This window comes from Lagenorhynchus albirostris, chromosome 5 (assembly GCF_949774975.1).
Source record: "Lagenorhynchus albirostris chromosome 5, mLagAlb1.1, whole genome shotgun sequence".
NCBI classification, from domain to species: domain Eukaryota; kingdom Metazoa; phylum Chordata; class Mammalia; order Artiodactyla; family Delphinidae; genus Lagenorhynchus; species Lagenorhynchus albirostris.
Genome location: NC_083099.1, coordinates 62,322,031 through 62,344,660, shown reverse-complemented (window position 1 = coordinate 62,344,660; position 22,630 = coordinate 62,322,031). Strand labels below are relative to the sequence as shown.

At 37.8% G+C, this 22,630-nt stretch overlaps 1 protein-coding gene across 10 annotated transcripts in view; it reads right to left on the bottom strand.

Moving 5' to 3' along the window:
- YEATS2 (YEATS domain containing 2) overlaps window positions 1-22,630 on the bottom strand; it is a 109,102-nt gene that overhangs the window by 46,570 nt on the left and 39,902 nt on the right. For 9 of the 10 annotated variants that reach the window (XM_060150111.1, XM_060150113.1, XM_060150114.1 and 6 more), the window contains 3 exons: window positions 13,100-13,261; window positions 4,119-4,230; window positions 412-456 (listed from right to left, as the gene is read on the bottom strand). In XM_060150111.1, coding sequence (XP_060006094.1) covers window positions 412-456; window positions 4,119-4,230; window positions 13,100-13,261 — 319 coding nt within the window. The remainder of the gene's footprint in view (window positions 1-411; window positions 457-4,118; window positions 4,231-13,099; window positions 13,262-22,630) is intronic. The other variant, XM_060150118.1, reaches the window with a different exon arrangement.

Genomic DNA, 22,630 nt, shown 5'->3' with positions numbered 1-22,630 from the left:
TAAGTGAAATATGGCAGTCACACACAAAAAAGAATACTGTATGATTCCACTTATGTGTTACCTAGAGTAGTCAAATTCATAGAGACAGAAAATAGAAGAGTGGTTTAGGGGTTGCGGGAAGAGGGTGAGTTCTTATAAATGGGTAGTTTCAGTTTTCCAAGATGAAGAGTTCTCTGGAGATGAATGGTAGTGACAGCTGCGTGAAAATGTGAATATATTTAACACCACCTAACACTTTAAAATGATTAAAATGGTAAATTTTATGTGTATTTTATCACAATTTAAAAATAAATAAGTAAGGGGGGAGAGAAACTTTTTATAAAATTAAGCGTTCATTTTTTTTCTTAATTAAAAATGAAGATCAATTTTCATTCTACTGTTCCCAAATAATACTGTAGGAAAATAACCTACCGTCTCTGCTCCAAGAGTCTGCAAGCCAGTATAAGTTCTGTCCAGCTATTGAAAGACAGAAGAGTATTAAGTTTCACTATGCTTACTTATAAAGCTTAGGATACAGTCTTAACTAAAACCCCTTCCACTGCAAGTCTTCATATCATAGGCTCTACTTTTTCATAATGTATAAATTCATCATGTCAATAAAAACCCTGAATTTTCTGAGAGAAAAACTGAGTAAAATAAATAAAAACAACCTCAGACATATAGGTAGTTATTATAAAAACAGGCTATAAAAATATACATGCAGTGTGATGACACAATTATATACTTAGGGTATATTTACTAAGCACTTGTGCAAAAAATGAATGAAAATTTAGGCAATATAGGCAATACTAATAACTACCAGTATATTAACTTCATGGATGATTTATTTTAGAGGGGAGAAAGGAGTATAAATTGAGGGAATGTCAATAATATAAATAAAAAAGTTTACAATTACATACAAAGAGGTGAGGTTCTTATTCTTATACTTTATATTTAAAATTAAAATTTAAAAAAAGGATTTGTGGCAGCTTACCATATAAATCTTATACAGTAAGATCAATAGGTAAAAATGGTTAAGTTGGGTAGAAAGGAAAGAAAAGGAAAGGAGAGATGGGGGAAAAAATGAAGCCAGGGATAGGTTAGTAAATAGAAAATTCTAAAGGCTTGCAAGAAGTAGATTTCAGTCTGGCTGAGTTCCTTAGCAGGGAACACAGAGAAGACAACTCAGTCATGAGACCTAGTGTTCATAATAGAAAAGGCAGTAGAGGGTAGATTTATAGTAGCACCATGGAACACATCTGGAGTTTTAAACCTTCGCCAACAGGTTGACTGTTAAAAAGATACGAGCAATTTTAAGGCTACATCCATTCTGCATATTCTCCAGAGCACAGATATAATAGTCTCTGTAATCTGCACTGGCCTATGTTTTATTCTTGGGACCACATTTTGAGAGAGACACTGATAAAACAGAACTATTATCAAAATGACAAGAGAAACTGGAAAGAAAGCACAGCATACAAGAAACGTTACAAGAACAGGTTTTGGCTGAGGAAGAAATGATTTAAGGAGAGACACAAACGCTATCATTAAACATTTTTAGAGTTCTTACAAAAGAAAACAAAGTCCTGTTCTGTACTATTCCAGAAATCAAACTAGAATAAATGAGATCAAGGTTAGAAGGGGGGGCGGGGGAGAAACGGGTAACAGTTTTAGGTAAATTTATGAAAGAAGCTTCTAAAAGTTTATTTACTAAATGGATAAATGGATTGTTTTGGGAATTACTGTGCTCCAGTGATGGTTGAGGAGAGGTTAGATGACTACCTGTCAGGGATGCAGATATGTGAATTTCATCCCAGAAACTTTAAATTTTATTGAACTCTTAACACTTAGCGTATTTAGTATATAATGTAATTATTACAGTATCAAATATAGATTGTTATGTACTACAGAATTTCAGAATACAGAGGGATTGCTATGGACTTTAATAGCCAGGAAAAGCTACATAGGAACGTGAAGAATGGAAAGAATACACACAGGCATTTGAGGAGGGAAGAGCATAAAAGACTTAAGAGCTGGCCTAAGGCATTTCTGGGACATGAACAGACTGACCTGGCGGGAGTAGGAAGTTCATGCAGGGGATTAGTGTGAGATAATTTAGGGTAAAGTATGTCAAGTCAAAATGTGAAGAGCCTGGAAGAGTAGGCAGGGGAGTCTGAACCTGAATAACAGGAATTCAATCAAAGCTTGTCAGAGAGGAACAACATAATGGTTCTCCTGTTTTAGGAAGACTAATCTGATGGCGGTGTACAGAATGGACTGAGGGAAAAAAGACAGATTGGCATTAAAGAAGCTAATCAGGAGACAGAGTATAAGAATAGCCTAGTAAGAGTGGAAAGGGAGAAGGGTAGTCTAAAAGAAAAATTAATGGTCTGCAAGTGAACAAATATTTAGAACACAAAGGGAAAAATCAAAGATGGTTCTGAGAGTTACCAAAGAAATTGCAGGAAAAATGATACTCCAGAATAAATAAAGATCAGTGGTCACAACAGAGGTGCTTAAGTTCTCAAGGCCAATCAACATGTAATATATTGTAAAATTAAGGAAAATCTGGGAAGAAATACTTTAAAAACTGTCTCAATCATTCACCAGGAACTCTAAGGACAATAAAATACGTATAAAAACTATGTAAACAATTCCCTTTATTTTAGGGATTAGGGTTGGGCCCAGTGCAATATAAGATGGTATGTACAGTGCTTAAAATAAGTTAAGAGGAAAGCAAAACTATTTCAGACCTTCCTCTAACTAAGTGGGAACATATCCTGCCCCTCCGAACCAAGTGGCTATATGTTCTTTATTTGGTTTCAGTTCTTCTCTGAGGTTATAAGGCAATCTTGTTTTACAGTAATCTCTAGAAAATAACTTAAACATGAAGTTAAGTAGTGCTGTTTACCAACAATGGAGGACAAATCTCAGGCGGCCTTAAGGTTGAAAAGGGTACGTTTGTGGAACAAAGGGAACAAAACAGGAATTATGAAAATGTACTCAGATTCACTTGGGGGCAATTAATGAGAATAATGTGGTAAATCACAAAGTAAGGGCATTTGGGGAGAAGTTCAATATTAGGATTATATTTTACGGAGAGAAAATGTACAGGAGGTTACAACAGAGAGGGATGTGGGCACTTTAAAAAAATGGTCTGTCTTCCAACTATGAAAGTTAAATGTTTATTATATAAAACTGGAAAAGAAAAACACACACATGCACACACAGAAAAAAGGGGCAGGAGAAACCTCCCACAATGTCATTACTTCAATTACTCCAACTTTTTAGGGTATTTCTTTTGTGTTTTTCCCACCTATTTAAAATCTCGGTTGACCTCATACTATATACATAGTTTTATACTCTATGCTTTTCATTTACTAAAATGGTAGTTTTTCCCATGTATAAAAAACACTTTTTAAAATAAAATTTGTAATGGTTACATAATAAACCATGTGGATATATCAGTTAAGGATTTCAAAAGTATTACAACCTTCCACAGTACTTAATATTTCCTAAAATATGTTCACTTCTATCTTTATCCTTAAAAGATAAATAGACAAGGCTTATTATTTGTGCCTCTTTTTACAGAAAATTAAAATGTAAAGAGTAAAATACAGATTAAAAAGAAAAAGATTTCATTTACTTGTTAGCCCCAGGTAGCACAGTACAAGTGAGCTCTGATCAGAGATTGAAGTCTTCTGATTATCTGACCAGTTCATCTTTTTAAAGAATATACATTCTGCTGTAAAGTGACCCCTTCCCCAACCTTCAGAAGGCAAGTGTTGTAGCAGTAAGCAAAACACACTCAAAAAGATTTATCCTGCTCCCACTATCCGTGGCCACTTCTCTCAGAGGGCTAACCCACCACTTTAAGTGGAGGTGAACAAAGATACTTCAGGGCTTCCCTGGTGGCACAGTGGTTGAGAGTCCGCCTGCCGATGCAGGGGACACGGGTTCGTGCCCTGGTCCGGGAATCCCACGTGCCGCGGAGCGGCTAGGCCCGTGAGCCATGGCTGCTGAACCTGCGTGTCCAGAGCCTGTGCTCCGCAACGGGAGAGGCCACAACGGTGAGAGGCCCGTGTACCACACAAAAAAAAGATACTTCATTTCTGGGGAGCAATGTTTTGTTACAATACCTTCAGATTATGTATGATATCTATCCGCTTGTTCTGGCTGTCCTTAAAGTGTACTTGAACTCTGACAGGAAACTCACCCCAGCCTCTTCTGGTCAAGTGAAAAGGAGGCTCTCTAGGGAAAAGCAGATATTAACGTATTAGTCCATGTTCACTCTCTCATTCTAGAAAGAATAGTTTTCCCATAATGCCTAAGTTAGAACTTCACATGTTTCTAATAATTATTTAATTTCCTCACTTGATGCTAAATCAATACGTTGAATTTTGCTAAAATGCTAAATCATAAAAAATTCAACTCAAACCTACATTAAGCTTTCAACTACTGAATACTTAGAGCTAAGACACTTATACCATACAATCCAATGTCATTATTTTCACAGACAGGGAACTAAGGTGATTTGATGGATGTCGCAGTATTAAAGCCAGAATCCTTGATTGCTACTTGATAGACATAGGCTGGGAGGTATGTTCCCTACCCCAAGACAATCATTTATTCCTCCACTCTGGCAAAAACAAAATAAATCATGAATGCTCAATCTGAAAGTGACAATTTATTTGAAACTATCTACTAAGAAGACTTAAATTATATATGACTTTATATAATTTTAGTGAATAGAGAGGAATGTGTGTGAATGCTAATTGGACTAGAGAATTTTCAGCAGTCAAAATGTAATTTGTGAAGAGAATAAAAAGGAAGATTGATGAGAAAAAGATTGGCATGCTGTTGATAATTGGTGTTGGGTACGTGAGGATTCAATAGACTCTACTTTGTACTGGGTGGGCCAAAAGGTACGTTCATTTTTTTCAGTAAGATGGCTTCTAGTAGCACTTAGTTGTCTTTAACTTCATTTGAAACAATTTTGTTAGACTGTATGATGACAGCTGTCATATCAGCGTGCGTTTAAAAAAGAACTTATCAAAATGGGTGAATTTTTGTGTAGCCATTTTAATATTGAAGATGGAAGAAAAAAGCAACATTTTTGGCATATTATGCTTTACTATTTCAAGAAAGATAAAAATGCAACTGAAATGCAAAAAAAGATTTGTGCAGTGTATGGAGAAGGTGCTATGACTGATCAAAATGTGTCAAAAGTGGTTTGCAAAAGTTTTACGCTGGAGATTTCTCGCTGGACGATGCTCCACGGTTGCGTAGACCAGTTGAAGTTGATAGGAATCAAATCGAGACATTAATTGAGAACAACCAATGTTATACCACGTGGGAGATAGCCAACATACTCAAAATATCCAAATCAAGCATTGAAAATCATTTGCACCAGCTTGGTTATGTGAATCGCTTTGATGTTTGGGTTCCACATAAGCAAAAAAACCTTCTTGACCATATATTTCCCCATGCGATTCTCTACTGAAACATAATGAAAACAGTCTGTTTTTAAAACAAATTGTGACGGGTGATGAAAAGTGGATACTGTACGGTAATGTGGAATGGAAGCTTTGCCTGTGGGGCAAGTGAAATGAACCATCACCAACCACACCAAAGGCCGGTCTTCATCCAAAGAAGGTGATGTTGTGCACATGGCTGGACTAGAAGGCAGTCCTCTATTATGAGCACCTTCTGGAAAACAAAACGATTATTTCCAAAAAGTACTGCTCACAATTAGACCAACTGAAAGCAGCACTCGACCAAAAGCGTCCGGAATTAGTCAAAAGAAAATGCATAACCTTCTTCCATCAGGATACCACAGGACCGCATGTTTCTTTGATGACCAGGCAAAAACTGTTACAGCTTGGCTGGGAAGTTCTGATTCATCTGCTGTATTCACGAGACATTGCACCTTTGGATTTCCATTTACTTCAGTCTTTACAGAATTCTCTTAAATGGAAAAAATTTCAATTCCCTGTAAGACTGTAAAAGGCACCTAGAACAGTTCTTTGCTCAAAACGATAAAAAGTTTTGGAAAGATGGAATTATGAAGTTGCCTGAAAACTGGCAGAAGGTAGTGGAACAAAATGGTGAATCCACTGTTCAATAAAGTTCTTGGTGAAAATGAAAAATGTGTCTTTTATTTTTACTTAAAAACCAAAGGACCTTTTTAGCCAACCCAATATATGTCTGGAATTTTCCAGAATAAAAAGTTTAAAAATTTAATTGAGACCTTCATGTACTCAAGAATAATATGGTTTACGTTAATGGAGGAAAGAGAGAATGCTTTAAAATTAAAGTGTTCATTATGAATCAATGGCTTGGAATTCCTATAATGAGAGAGAAATGCCAAGATTGCAGGGAGAAAGGAACTTTCAGTGGGATGTGCTTTTGGAAAACTAAGGAGGGACATGAATTCAGTAAGGGCAGAGTCCAAGAACACAACCTGAGAGGAGTCTAGGAACAGATATGAATCATCAGGCACAAAACCAGAGGCTACCAGGAGAGCCCAAAGCAGGAAAAATCCCTGAGTGTGAGAGAAGCCTGGAAAGTAGAGGAAGCAACAGCTGTATTATAAACTAGAGAAAAGAAAGCAAAGAAACACAGTGCCCTGGATGGAAGGAACCAGCTGAGTTAGTAAGAGAAGTAGCCATGATGTCAGCATAGGTTCAGACAGCAATAAAGACAGGCTTGGGGTCAAATGAGAATGCTGCCTTGAGACAGCAGCTTGAAAAGGAATCCAAAGCCAGAGATACAGTGGGGCCTACAGACATGGTGGAATTAAGAAGAATAATTAAGGGAAATTCTATTGATGACAAGTTTAGTCATTTAAATTCCAGTAAAGCTAAGTGGAAGGCCCAAATTCACTTTGCAATATCCGTCAATCTCATGGTTTGTATGCTGAATTTCTCTTACAAAGGATATAGTAAATCAGCTGTGCTCCTCAATTTGTGTACATAGGCTAAACTCTAGTGAATGGACAGGAAGGACTGCTGCCAGGGAAGACAGAGGACAGACAAATCAGGAAAAAGGAACAATGCTTTTTAACAGGAAATTCCTCCCTGACCGTATTTTTGGAAACAAAAAAGAAATCCAAGACCTACCAACAGATAAGACAGCTATAGAAACGTTATACTTCAAAAGACATATGTATTTCACACAAAAAGGGGACTGCTTCCCCTAAATAGACTTCTATATTTCTAGATTCCTCATAGAGGGTGAAATGTATCAATAACCAAGAAGACAACCCACAGAATACTAGGCTTTAAAAAACTAGGCTTTAAAATTTCCTAAAAATACAGAATGAAGCACAATTCCTCGCCCAAATAATTCAAATGGGCAACCAGTCTTTTAGGATCACTTCTAGTGACCCAGAATTCATTACTTTAGTAACACTCTCTATCACATTTCTAAAGAGCTCTGTTATAAAAATATTTCATCTTCCTCCTGCATGTTACTTCTAGTATTCCTTCTACAATCACAAATTCCTCCTCCACATGACCTTCAAAAAACTAAAACATTCCACTAAGTTCTCTTCTTTTCAGGGTAAACACATTCTGTTCCTTGTAACAGCCGCAGAAGCAAACACTTATATTGTTTACTATGATCCTACCACTGTTCTAAGCCCTTTGTATCTATTAACTTATCTAATTTTTAAATCACAATATGAGATATCCCCTCTGAGACACAGTGAGGCTAAATAACTAGCCCAAGGTCATGCAGCAAATAAGTAGTGGATCTGAGATTTAAACTCCAGGGCCCATGCTTATTTTTTTTAATGATACAAATGTTTTGAAGAGGCTCACTAGGACATTCCCTTGGGGGCTGAGCACACTCTAGTCTCTCATGCACCAAGGGCAGGAATATTCTACTGACACAGTAACCAAGTGTTCTTCATCTCTGCTAACCCTGTATCAAGTCCTGAGCCTGGCATACACTTAGTGACTATCTTGTGCCTAAAAGCAAAGTTTACAGTCACAGCTTTTAAGAAGTTGGCTAAGGAATAACTGAACCAAATGGAAAACAGATGGTCTACAGGAACAGAATCTACTTATGCTCTTCATCAGGTAATGTGCTCTGACGAGGAGATTCAGAGTGCACGATGAAAATACATGTGCTTTGGTCCAGAGATAAAGATTATCCCCAAGTTTCAAGGCAGCTGAAAAGATCTCGCCTACTCATCACGTTACTTTAGATACCTGACACAAGAACCACCTTAAAAGCCTTGCAAAGAACACAGATTTACAATTAAATCTATGACACATGCTAATGTTCTGTCCTACCTGAAATTTAAAGTTCAGCTCTAAGAAGAATATTTTAAGAATACAGACAGGGCTTCCCTGGTGGCGCAGTGGTTGAGAGTCCGCCTGCTGATGCAGGGGACACGGGTTCGTGCCCCGGTCCGGGAGGATCCCACATGCCGCAGAGCGGCTAGGCCCGTGAGCCATGGCCGCTGAGCCTGCGCGTCCGGAGCCTGTGCTCCGCAACGGGAGAGGCCACAGCAGTGAGAGGCCCGCGTACCGCCAAAATAAAAAGAATACAGACAAACCAGAGTGTGTCAGAGAATATAACCTGGATGGCAGAGGAACATAAAACAAAGTCACACGAATGACAACTGAAATGTGGATATTTGGCTTGGAGGAGAATAGAAGAGACCTACCAGTTGCTTTCAAAATATTTGAACAACAGCTACATGGAAAAGGGACTACACTGATTCTGTGTGGTGTTACAAAACAAACGGATGGAAAGTGTACTGTTTAGAAGTTAAAGGAAGTTAGGTCTCTGCTCAATATAATTAAAAACTTCCAAACAAACACAGCCACCTACAAATGGAATAGCTCACATCATGAATTCAATAATTCACTCAACAAGAAATGACATTTACTACATGCTGGATACTGTGCTAGACAGATCACAGGGAGAGAAAGAATTAAGAAGAGGTCCCAAACATCGAGAAGATGTCAATCTACTAAGGGAGACATACATGTAAATTAGTAAGTGTAATAATAAACTTATATACATTACTTGCTATGAAAACACAGAGATGTGGTTGATCATTAACAAATTATTTCTCAGGAGTTTTAAACACCAGAAGCACACAAGCAAGGATCTCTTTTAAAATACTATTTAAAAATCATAACCCAGTAGTTAATAAAGTATGGGAAAGTATGCTCTTGGGAAAGGTATGTAGTAATGGTGCAATTCACAAGCTGTGAAAAACTAACTGGTCAGATATACCACCACAGCCAGTTATGCAATACTGTCAGAGTGGCATGGACTAGACAGAAAATAATTGTCAGAGGCTATTTCCATGATGTGAAGCCTCATAAATTTCAGAAAACAAAGTTCACTTACTATTAACAGAAGATACTACAGATGTATAAGATGAGAGAGAAATTTGAAGAGGAGCTATATGTATGATCTTTTCCTTGGATTTCCTCAGACCATTACAATACAACCTGATAAGTGTGATTTGCCACCTTTACCTGCAGATTAGTAAAGATTTCTTAATAAATACAACTTCATATATTACTGCATGATATATTCTAAAACTTAAAGGAACTCAGTGTGTTTCACAAATTCCAATTCCTGGGATGAGAACTGAGAAATAAAATAGGCATTGATTTGCATCATTAAGTATTAGGGTTTTATGTAATGAGTTTTTAATCCCATTTTTGATAAATCAGATGTTTATCATCAATACAAAATATGATTAATACATTTTAACTGATTCACATGCTTTATATCAAATAAAATGTTTTCCTAAAACAGTATTTTTGTTGCTGTTTTTACTATATAAAGGAATTTCTTGCTGGTCTGGACATTAAAACATATATATATATGTGTGTGTGTGTATATATATATATATATATATATATATATTTTTTTTTTTTTTTGGTACGCGGGCCTCTCACTGTTGTGGCCTCTCTCATTGCAGAGCACAGGCTCCAGACGCGCAGGCTCAGCGGCCATGGCTCACGGGCCCAACCGCTCTACGGCAATGTGGGATCTTCCCAGACCGGGGCACAAACCCGTGTCCCCTACATCAGCAGGCAGACTCTCAACCACTGCATCACCAGGGAAGCCCCCATATATTCTTTTTATTATTTATATTTTTATAGACAAAGTACTTTTTAAACTCATCTACTATTTCTTACCAAACTCACTAAAATATGTGTATTAAAATACCGGACTTATCTGGAGTCAGTATATCTAAACTCAGAAAATACTGTTACTCTGTAAGCTATCTTAAACTATAAAATATTGTTACTATCCCAAGAATTCAAGTAAACAATCATTTACTGTATTTTAACCCCTGTAAGAAAGTAGAGCAAAGAAGGATTCACTGAGAAAGTAACCTGAGTTATGTCTTGAAGCATAAACAGCAGACCTTAAGAAAGACAGTGTGTGCATGTACATATGCATATGTGCATGTGTGTGTAAGTGAAGAAGACAGACAATAGGAAGATGGTATTCCTAGCAAAGAAAACAAGTCTAGGTCACCAGTGGAATTCCAGGTGAGGCTAGATGAGCTGTATCGGGTATTTCTGAAAGATTTCATGAATCAGGTATAGACTGAAACAAAATCACAGACAAGGCCTTCTCAATACTAATGTTTGAGAGCCTAAGAATGTAACTGCTCCTCTATCAAACTCTACGATTAGAAAAAAACAGACAATCAACACTTTTCTGAGGTTCTATCCAGTGAAATATGTCAAGAAAATACAGGAAGTTTTATAAACATTAAAAGAAAAAAATCTTGTTTACACTCATTGATTCTCCAGGATAGACAAGACAAAAAGATTCAATATCATAAAAAGTGTGAAAATTAATCATTAATTCAATGCAATTTCAATCCATAACTTGACAGAGATTCTAAACTAATCTGGAACAACATATATACTCAAGAATGACCAAGACGAAAACTGTAGAATAATAATAATCAGGGGAACATACTCTACCGGAGATCAGAATATACTATACAGCAAAACAATTAAAATAGTATAGGGACATCCCTGGTGACACAGTGGTTAAGAACCGCCTGCCAATGCAGGGGACACAGGTTTCAGCCCTGGTCCGGGAAGATCCCACATGCCGCAGAGCAACTGCGGCATGTAGTCACAACTACTAGCCTGCGCTCTAGAGCCCACGAGCCACCACTACTGAGCCCCCACACCTAGAGCCCGTGCTCCGCGACAAGAGAAGCCACCGCAATGAGAAGCCCACACACCGTACCACAATGAAGAGTGGTCCCAGCTCACCACAACTAGAGAAAGCCTGCACACGGCAACAAAGACCCAACACAGCCAAAAATAAATTAATTAATTTAAAAAAATAGTATAATACTAGTACAGGAATCAAAATCACTAATGGAATCTAGCATCAGATCCATGTTTATGCCAGAATTTAGTGTGTATTAAAGGACAGATCAGCTGGTAACTGATAAATGCATAACTAGCCATATGAAGAAGATAAATGTTCTGTATTAACTACAAAAAAATCTCATTTCCAGGTATTTGACTTTCTGACCAACAACTCCTATCTTCTGACTCCATTCCTTTGACCCCCACAGAGATTTCCATTTCTTGCCCACACCAGTTTGCACTACCCATCACTGCTCTTATGTAATCTCCTTCTCTCCTTACTCAGCTTAGATTCTATGGTATATCACTACCATAACCTTATTATTAAAGTGAGGTTATCAATGAACTGGGAGACCAGGGTTTTGGATGAATTGTCTATCTGCATGTCAAAGCTCTTAAGAATGAGGGCAAGAGTACTGCTAGAGGGACTTCCCTGGTGGCGCAGTGCTTAAGAATCCGTCTGTCAATGCAGGGGACACAGGATCAAGCCCTGGTCCAGGAAGATCCCACATGCTGCGGAGCAGCTAAGCCCGTGCGCCACAACTACTGAGCCTGCACTCTACAGCCCGCGAGCCACAACTACTGAAGACCACATGCCACAACTACTGAAGCCCATGCGTCTAGAGCCTGTGCTCCACAAGAGAAGCCACCGCAATGAGAAGCCTGCGCACTGCAATGAAGAGTAGCCCCACTCACCGCAACTAGAGAAAGCCCGTGAGCAGCAACGAAGACCCAACGCAGCCAAAAATAAATAAAATAAATATTTTTAAAAAAAAAGAGCACTGCTAGACAGAAAATCAGTACACCAGGTGCTAAAACTGTTTTTGAAAGAGAGGATTGACTGGGAAATCAGCAGATGCCTGCGACAAGGAGGAGCAGCAGACCTTACAAAGCTTCTAAGGAGCTGAGGTTTTTAGAGAGAAAAAGGGGAAAGGTGGTCTAGAAGCCACAAATATGAGCAAGAAAGACATGCACCCCATTTTTAGACCCAATGGTACATGATGTGTGAGAGAAAAAAACAGCTGCCACTTGAAAGTTTTCTTGGGAGAAGTGGTGTTCTCAGGAGATAGCCATGTTTTACTTAAGAGTCAGGAGTGGAGGGAATGTTCTGAAGAAAGCTGAGGATACAGGAGATTTCACTGATAAAGACCCACAACCACTTCCACAATACAGTCATACAATGAATATATATGTGATATGTAACATCACATAAAGATGTAAAGAATACACCTAAATGAAACAAATTTCAGAACAATATATATATTATCATTCCATCTTTGTGAAATAATGACAACAAAGAACCTCAACAACTATACTAGGTTTATATATACAGAAAAAATATCACTAAGGGTTACTTCTGAGAAGGTGAGATCATGGAGAACTTTCAACATTAAATATTTCTGTAATTTCAGAAACTTTATTTAATTCTATTATATTCTGATAATCATAAAAAACAGTAACGTTGTATCTATATAAACAAGTTAAGCTATTTCCAGGAGAGGAGAATCAGCTAATATAATTCATATGGTAACAACCTGACAGAAGGGGATGGTACCTGTTCAGAGAGACAGAAATCTGCAAGACAGAACCACAGCTAAAACTATACTGTGACTAAAAGCCGAAGCTGAGTAAATTATTAATGACACAAGAATTTCAAGGGAGTGTTCTCAAGTTAAATCACTTTCCTTCCACTTCAGTAAATCTGTACTTCTCAGGTTTAATAACTCAAGTGTGCTCACCTAACTTCCACAAGGTCATTTGGTTTATAGCTGGGATGAAGAAAGAACCAAACTTTCTTGACAAAATGATTAATGCTGGGTTCTCTACGAGACCCTCGGACATACACCATCCACTTGTGGGTTGATTGGTCGTTTTCTTCTCTCTTATCAGGAGGTATGTACCTAGAGTAGAGAAAAAAAAAAAACTACTCGAATTCTTTTTTCCTAACAAACCAATTAACTACTACTTAAAACAAGATTAAAAACAATTACAAGACAAAAATAGGAAAATTTACATATATGTGAAGATTAAGCAACATGCTACTTACCAACAAATAGGTGAAAAAAAAATCAAAAGAGAAATCAAAAAACATCTTGAGACAACTGAAAATGGAAATAAAGCACACCAAAACCTAAGTGATGCAGCAAAAACAGTTCTAAGAAAGAAGTTTACAGTGATAAATGCCTACATTAAGAAAAAAGAAAGACTTCATATACACAATCTAACTTTACACTGTAAGGAACTAGAAAGAAAAAAACAGACTAAGCCCAAAGTTAGTAGAAGGAAGGAAATAACCAAGGTCAGAGTGGAAATAAATTGAGACCAAAAACACAGTAGAAAAGATCAAAGAAACTAAGAGCTGGTTTTTTGAAAAGATAAACAAAATAGACAAAAACCTTTACCCAGACTTACCAAGAAAAGGGGGGGGTAATAAATAAATAAAATTATAAATGAAAGTGGAGATGTTACAACTCATACTACACAAATACAAAGGATCATAAGAGACGGAGAACAATTAAACACCAACGAACCAGACAACTTAGAAGTAGTGAATAAATCCTAAAAATACACAGCTCACCCAGACTGAATAGTGAAGAAATAGAAAATCTGAACAGAACAATTACTAATAAGGAGACTGAATTCATAAAAACCTCCCAAAAAAGTACATTCCAGGACCAGATGGCTTTAAAGGGTGAATTCCACCAAACATTTAAAGAATTGGTACCAATCCGATTGAATTAGTAAAAACCTCCCAAAAAAGTACATTCCAGGACCAGATGGCTTTAAAGGGTAAATTCTACCAAACATTTAAAGAATTGGTACCAATCCTCAATCTCTTCCAAAAAACAGAAGGGGAGGGAACACTCAACAAACTTTTTTTTTTTTTTTTTTTTGTGGTAGGCGGGCCTCTCACTGTTGGGGCCTCTCCCGTTGCGGAGCACAGGTTCCGGACGCGCAGGCTCAGTGGCCATGGCTCATGGGCCTAGCCGCTCCGCAGCATGTGGGATCTTCCCAGACCGGGGCACGAACCTGTGTCCCCTGCATCAGCAGGCGGACTCTCAACTGCTGCGCCACCAGGGAAGCCCAACAAACTCATTTAACAAAGCCAAAATTACCCTGATATCAAAGCCAAATAAGGATACTACATGGAAATTACAAGCCAGCATCCCTGATAAAAGTAGATGCAAAATTCTTCAACAAAACATTAGTAAACAAAATTCAACAGTACATTGACACATTACTGACCTGAGAGGTAATAATGCGTCTTTTGTTACCCGAGCGTTATTGATTGGAGACGTATCAATAGAGTGTGATACAATTAACATCACAGTGTGAAGTTGTTACAGCTTAAAATTGATCAAGGGTTCATTATACAACTTATGACTGTCATTATCACTCACATTTTGCTCTGTTAGGTTTTTGTCCCAGTCTTGTGTATATTATAAATGCAAGTTTATTACCATAAAATTTTCAAAAATGACGCATCACCAATTTTGAGTGAAGAAGAATTTTTCGGTGAATTTTATACAGATACTTTCTCTGACTGTCCCAGCAACATATACACTAGTGCCTCAGAAGATGACAGTTCTTCAGAATACAGTTCTGATTCAGATGATGTGAATTATTAGACCAACAAAAAGACAAAAAACCTTAGTGATTGATTCTGATACGGAAAGTGAAAATGAAACTCACGGTGCTGGAGAATGCTCCTTTGCTTCTACGGAAGAGTGGATTGAAGACAACACTTCACGAAAATTAGAAGACTTTACAGGTGTATCAGGTGTAACTACTGAATGTAATAACCCGCAAAGTGTTAGTGAAATAACAGAATTAATTTTTGGTAACGACTTTTTCAAGTTGGTCGGTTCTCAAACAAACCTGTATTACCAACAGAATGAAAAATCATATAAAAAGTATGATAAGGGGCTTCCCTGGTGGCGCAGTGGTTGAGAGTCCACCTGCTGATGCAGGGGACATGGGTTCGTGTCCCGGTCCGGGAGGATCCCACATGCCGTGGAGCGGCTGGGCCCGTGAGCCATGGCCGCTGAGCCTGCGCATCCGGAGCCTGTGCTCCGCAACAGGAGAGGCCACGACAGTGAGGGGCCCACGTACACAAAATAAATAAATAAAAAGTATGATAAGGCTTTAAAATGGACTGATGTAACCAATAGTGACATGAAGAAGTTTCTTGGATTAATAATTTTGATGGGGGCTTCCCTGGTGGCACAGTGGTTGAGAGTCCACCTGCCAATGCAGGGGACACAGGTTCATGCCCCGGTCCGCGAAGATCCCACATGCCACGGAGCGGCTGGGCCTGTGAGTCATGGCCGCTAAGCCTGTGTGTCCGTAGCCTGTGCTCCATAACGGGAGAGGCCCCAACAGTGAGAGGCTCGCGTGCCGCAAAAAAAAATAAAATAAAATAAAAATAATTTTGATGGGACAATTAAGAAAGTCACACTGGAAAGAATACTGGTTGACTGATCCCGAAACACCAATCTTTCCAAAGATTATGACAAGAAGGTTTGAACCAATAATGGTATTTATTCACTTTACCGATAACTCAGAAACTCCACTTGCTACAGACAGAATTTCAAAAACCTCTTTTGGATTATTTTCTACCAAAATTTCAATCGATCTATATACCCAAACAAGAGCTATCACTTGAGGAGGCAATGATAAAGTGGAGGGGACAACTCAGATTCAAAACCTATAATCCAAAAAAAAAGAAAACAAAACCTATAATCCCAGAGAACTTACAAAATATGGAATTTTGGTCAGGATGGTGAGTGAAAGTGAAACCGGATATATAGGCAACTTTGAGATTTACACAGGTGAAGGAAAGAAACTGCAAGAAACAATATTATTGGTCCTACAACCTTATCTCGGTTCATGGCACCATATTTACCAAGACAATTATTACAACAGTGTGTCCACATCTGAAATATTGTTGAAGAATAAAACCAGAGTTTGTGGGACTATAAGAGAGAATCGTGGTCTACCAAACCAATTAAAGGAGAAATCTAAAAATCTACAGAGGGGAGAAATGACATTCTTATGGAAAGGAGAAGTGACTCTTCTTCTATGGAAAGACAAGAGGCTAGTCCTCATGGTGACAACTATTCATGACACCTCCACAGCAACTACAGGAGAAGAAGATGGAGGACTGGCCATCAGATAACTAAGCCCACCTGTATATTAGAGTATAATAAATACATGAAGGGAGTTGATCGATCCAATCAATATCTGGCAAACTTCAATATCCTCCGGAGAACTCGAAAATGGTATAAGAAAGTAGGTTTATATTTGAGTAATTGCAGTTTTATTCAATGTGTTTAAAATTTATTGCAGCCTTAATGCACAGAATAAAGTGACTTACAAGCAATTTTTGTTAGCAGTAGCTAGAGAATGGGGAATTGACCATTCTGGTAATACAGCGGTAGTCCCACACCTGGTCCTTCTTGTGGCGTTTCTAGAACAGTGTGCCGCAAAGATCCACCTTGTCAACTATCAGGTAAAATAAAAGAATATATTCTAGAGGAAATAATACCCACAGGACCAAAAAAAAAATGCCACCAGAAAGTGTAGAGTCTGCTATTCCAGGGGAAAGTGCATTGAAACATGGTATATTTGTAATAGATGTTCTGTTCCCCTGCACAGAGGTGCCTGCTATACTGCCTATCACACTCTAACGAAATATCAGAATGCTTTAGTAAGACATGTACAAAGTTTCAAATAAATACATTAAGTGCAAAAAACGTTGCTGATATTTACTCAAACGCAGGCGTTTCAATATTCACTTACATAACAAACCATCAGCCACAGGTGTTAGTTTCTGCAAAAATCCCCTGGTCAATAATGTGTTAAAAGTATCAACAACATGATCAAGTGGGATTTATTCCAGGCATGCAATGATGGTTTGACATCCACAAATCAACCAATGCAACACACCACATTAATAAAATGAAGGCTAAAAATCATATGATCATCTCAATAGATGCAGAAAAAGCATTTGACAAAATTCAATACCCATTCATGATAAAAACTCTCAACAAACTGGGTATAGAGGAAGCATAATTCAGCATAATAAAGGTCACATATGACAAGCCTACAGCTAACATCATATTCAATGGTGAACGCTGGAAGCTTTTCCTCTAAGATCAGGAACAAGACAAGGATGTCCACTCTTGCCACGTCTTTCTACACAGTACTGTAAGTCCCAGCCAGAGCAATTAGACAAGAAAAAGAAATAAAAGGCAACCAAACTGGAAAGGAAGAAGTAAAATGGTCTCTATTTGCACACAACATAATATCATATAGAAAAACCTAAAGATTCCACCACAAAACTGTTAAAACTAATAAATGAATTCAGTAAAGTTACAGGATATAAAATCAACATAAAAAATCAGTTGTGTTTCTATACACTAACAACAAACTATCAGAAAGAGAAATTAAGACAATAATTTCATTTACAAGAGCATCAAATACAACAACATACTTAGCAATAAATTTAACCAAAGAGGTAAAAGACCTGTACACTGAAAACTATAAGACAATGATGAAAGAAACTGAACAAGGCACAAATAAATATATATTCTGTGCTCATGTATTGGAAGAATTAATAGTTAAGATGTTCATACTATCCAAAGCAATTTAGATTCAATACAATCCCTATAAAATTCCAATGGCATTTTTCACAGAAATAGAAAAACAATCCTAAAATCTGTATGGAACCAGAGAAGATTCTGAATACCCAGAGCAGTCTTGAGAAAGAAGAACAAAGCTGCAGGCATCATCACACTTCCTGATTTCAAAGTATATTACAAAGCTGCAGTAATCAAAAGTGTTGTTTTGGCATAAAAACACATAAATCAATGAAACAGAATAGAGAGGCCAGAAATAAACCCACACTTACTGGTCAATTAGTTTCTGACAAAGGAGATAAGATATACAATGGGGGAAGGATAGTTTCTTCAATAAATGGTATTGGGAAAACTGTAAAGCCATGTGCAAAAGAATGAAACTGAACCTCTATCCACACCACACACAAAAATAAACTCAAAACGGATTAACAAGTTAAATTTAAGACCTGAAACCATAAAACTCCTAAAAGAAAGTATAAGGGGGTAAGCTTTTTGATATTGGTCTGGGCAATGATTTTTTGGATTTGACACCAAAAACAGAGGCAACAAAAGCAAGAATAAACAAGTGGAACTACAACAAACTAAAAAGCTTTTGCACAGGATAGGAAACCACCAACAAAATGAAAAGGCAACGTATGGAATGGGAAAAAATATTTGCAAATCATAAACCTGATAAAGGGTTAATATTCAAAACATATGAGGAACTCACATAATAGCAAAAAAAATGAAACAAAAACCTGACTTGGAAATAGGCAGAGGAAGTAAATATTTTTCCAAGGAAGACGTACAAATGGTCAAAAGGCACATGAAAAGGTGATCAACATCACTAATCATCAGGCAAATGCAAATCAAAACCACAATGAGTTATCATCTCACATCTGTTAGAATGGCTATCATCAAAAATATAAGAGATAACAAGTGTTGGTGAGAATATGGAGAAAAGGGAACCCTTATACACTGTTGGTGGGAATGTAAATGCAGCCACTATGGAAAACAGTATGGAGGGTCCACAAAAAATTAAAAACTACCCCATTTCTGTGTATATAGGCAAAGACAATAAAAAAGGATATCAAAGAGATATCTGTACTCCCATGTTCACTGCAGCATTATTTACAATAGCTAAGACAAGGAAACAAGTGTCTGTCAAGAGATGAATGGATATACACTATAAAGCTACAGTTATCAAAACAGTATGGTACTGACATAAAAACAGACACATAGATTAACGGAACAGAACAGAGAGCCCAGAAACAAACCCACACTTATTGGTCCATTAACCTACAACAAAGGAGGCAAGAATATACAATGGGTAAAAAATAGCATCTTCAATAAATGGTGTTGGGAAAACCAGACAGTAACATGCAAAAGAATCAAACTGGACTACTTTCTCAAACCATATACAAAAATAAACTCAAAATGGATTAAAGACTTAAATGTAAGACCTGAAACCATAAAAATCCTAGAAGAAAACATAGGCAGTATGCTCTTTGACATTAGTCTTAGCAATATCTTTTTGAATATGTCTTCTCAGGCAAGAGCAACAAAAGCCAAAATAAACAAATGGGACCACATTAAACTAAAAAGCTTTTACACATTGATGGGAACTATGAACAAAACAAATAAGCAGCCTAATAAATGGGAGAAGATATTTGCAAATGACATATCTGTGATAAGGGGTTAATATCCAAAATATACCAAGAACTCACAGAACTCAACATCAAAAAAACAAACAACCCGCTTAAAAAATGGGCAGAGAGGGCTTCCCTGGTGGCACAGTGGTTGAGAGTCCGCCTGCCAATGCAGGGGATACAGGTTCGTGCCCTGGTCCAGGAAGATCCCACATGCCGCAGAGCGGCTAGGCCCATGAGCCATGGCCGCTGAGCCTGTGTGTCTGGAGCCTGTGCTCTGCAACGGGAGAGGCCACAACAGTGAAAGGCCTGCGTACCGCAAAAAAAAAAAAAAAAAAAAAAAAAAAAAAAGGACAGAGGACCTGAATAGACATTTTTCCAAAGAAGACATAGAGATGGTCAACAGACACATGAAATGATGCTCAACATCACTAATCATCAGGGAAATTCAAATCAAAACCACAATAAGATATCACCTCACAACTGTCAGAATGGCTATCATGATCCAGCAGTTCCACTTCTGGAAATTCCAACCATATTCAAAACACTAACTCAAAAAGATAAATATACCCTTATGTTCACTGCAGCATTATTTACAATAGCCAAGATATGAAAGCAACCTAAGCATACATCAACAGATGAATGGAATCAAGATGCGGTATATATATATATATATACAATAGAATATTATTCAGCCATAAAAAAGAATGAAATCTCGCCATTTGTGAGAATATGGATGGACCTAGAGGGTATTTTGCTAAGTGAAATAAGTCAGAGAAAAACAAACACTATGGGCTTCCCTGGTGGCGCAGTGGTTGAGAATCTGCCTGCCAATGCAGCAGACACGGGTTTGAGCCCTGGTCTGGGAAGATCCCACATGCCGCGGAGCAACTAGGCCTGTGAGCCACAACCACTGAGCCTGCGCATCTGGAGCTTGTGCTCCGCAACGAGAGAGGCCGCGACAGTGAGAGGCCCGCACACCGCGATGAAGAGTGGCCCCCTCTCGCCGTAACTAGAGAAAGCCCATGCACAGAAACGAAGACCCAACACAGCCAAAAATAAGTAAATAAATAAATAAAATTTAAAAAAAACCCACTATGATTTCACTTTTATGTGGAATCTAAACAAAACTAACATAACAAAACAGAAACAGATTGATAGATACAGAGAATAAACTGCTGTTTGCCAGAGGGGAGGGGGTTGGTGGATGAAGGAAATAGATGAGGGAGATAAAGAGACATAAACTTCCAGTTATAAAATAAATAAGTCATGTAATATACAGATAATGTATAGCTATGGTGACAGATGGTAACTAGACTTATCGTGGTGATCATTTTGCAATGTATAAAAATATCAAATCACTATGTTGCATACCTAAAACTAATATAATGTTGTTAGGTCAATTATACTTCAGTTTAAAAAAATGTTTTAAAAGGGATGGATAAAGATATGACCACATACACACACCATACACACTACACACACACACACACACACACACACACACGGGAATATTCAGTTCTGAGATAAAAGGTAAATCCTGCCATTTGTGACAAAATGGATGGAGTTTGAAGGCATTATGCTAAGTGACATAAGTCAGACAAAGACAAATACTGCTTGGTATCACTTTGATGTGGAATCTAAAAAAAAGTCGAACTCATAGAAGCAGAGTAGAAAAATGGTTGCCAGGGGATAAGGGTGGGAGAAACTTTTCAATTTAAAAAACCCCTGAAATTCATTCAATATTTAACAGCTATATCAGCTAACCAAAGTGAATCTTTGCAGTTAACCCTTTTCTTTTAAACTTTTTTTTTGGCCTAAGGGGCATTCCCTTAAAGTTTGTTTTGTTTTCTGATTATCACCATGCAATTAAAAAAAATCAATCTTGCTTTTCCTGCTAAGTGGGTACATTAGGTAGAAATAAACTGGCATACTTTATTCCTGGGTTAGGAAACCTCTAGCCTTTGGGTTGATTTCATTCAGGTTTCAAAGTGCTAGAACTTTGAACTCTTCTGTTTCCTACCCATTGCTGCCAAGAAGGATGCAACTGGTCTCTTGCCTTTTAAAAGCCAAAACAAGCCATTCCCTGAAGTCCTGACCATGGTAAAACCAGAATCCTTAGCCCTCCCTTTTGAAGCTCTGTCTTTATTTCACAAGGCCCCCTTATTACATTTTGTTGTAAAATATGGTCATGGACTTCTATACTTTCATCTATGTCTATGGTTATCCTTAGCAACTCAGTGGGCCAAGTTGCCTAACCTAGTTTTTCTTTAGGAGTATTCATGTCCCACCTTGACCCTTTGGTTTTTCACAAATAAAAGCCAGCCTGTGAATTTCCTGAACGCTACCGGAATTTTAATCAGAATATTTACATATCAACTTAGGGGGAAGTGGTATCTTTTACAATATTGAGCCTTCCTATCCTGAACATGGTATAGTGATCTATTTATTTATTTATTGATCACACCCTGTGGCATGTGGGACCCTAGTTCCCTGACCAGGAATTGAACCTGTGCCCCCTGCATTGAGAACATGAAGTCTTAACCACTGGACCACTAGAGAAGTTCCTAATTACTTAGTTCTTTCATGTGTTTTAATAAAATTTTATTCATTTTCATGAAAGGCTAGCATATCTTTTGTTTGATTTATTATGTTGTATTTTTTATTGCTATAGTAAATGCATCTTTTCTCCTGTTGTGGAGCACAGGCTCCGGACGTGCAGGATCAGCGGCCATGGCTTACGGGCCCAGCCACTCCGCAGCATGTGGGATCTTCCCGGACCGGGGCACGAACCCGTGTCCCCTGCATCAGCAGGCGGACTCTCAACCACTGCGCCACCAGGGAAACCCATAAATGCATCTTTTTAGAACTGTTTTCTGAGTCTGTCATACAGAAACACAATCAACTTCTGTGTATTGATACTGTAATTCAACAGTCTTGCCAAGCTCTCTTAGTAACTCTAAAACTATCAAAAATTGTTTTAGATTTTTCTGTGTAGACA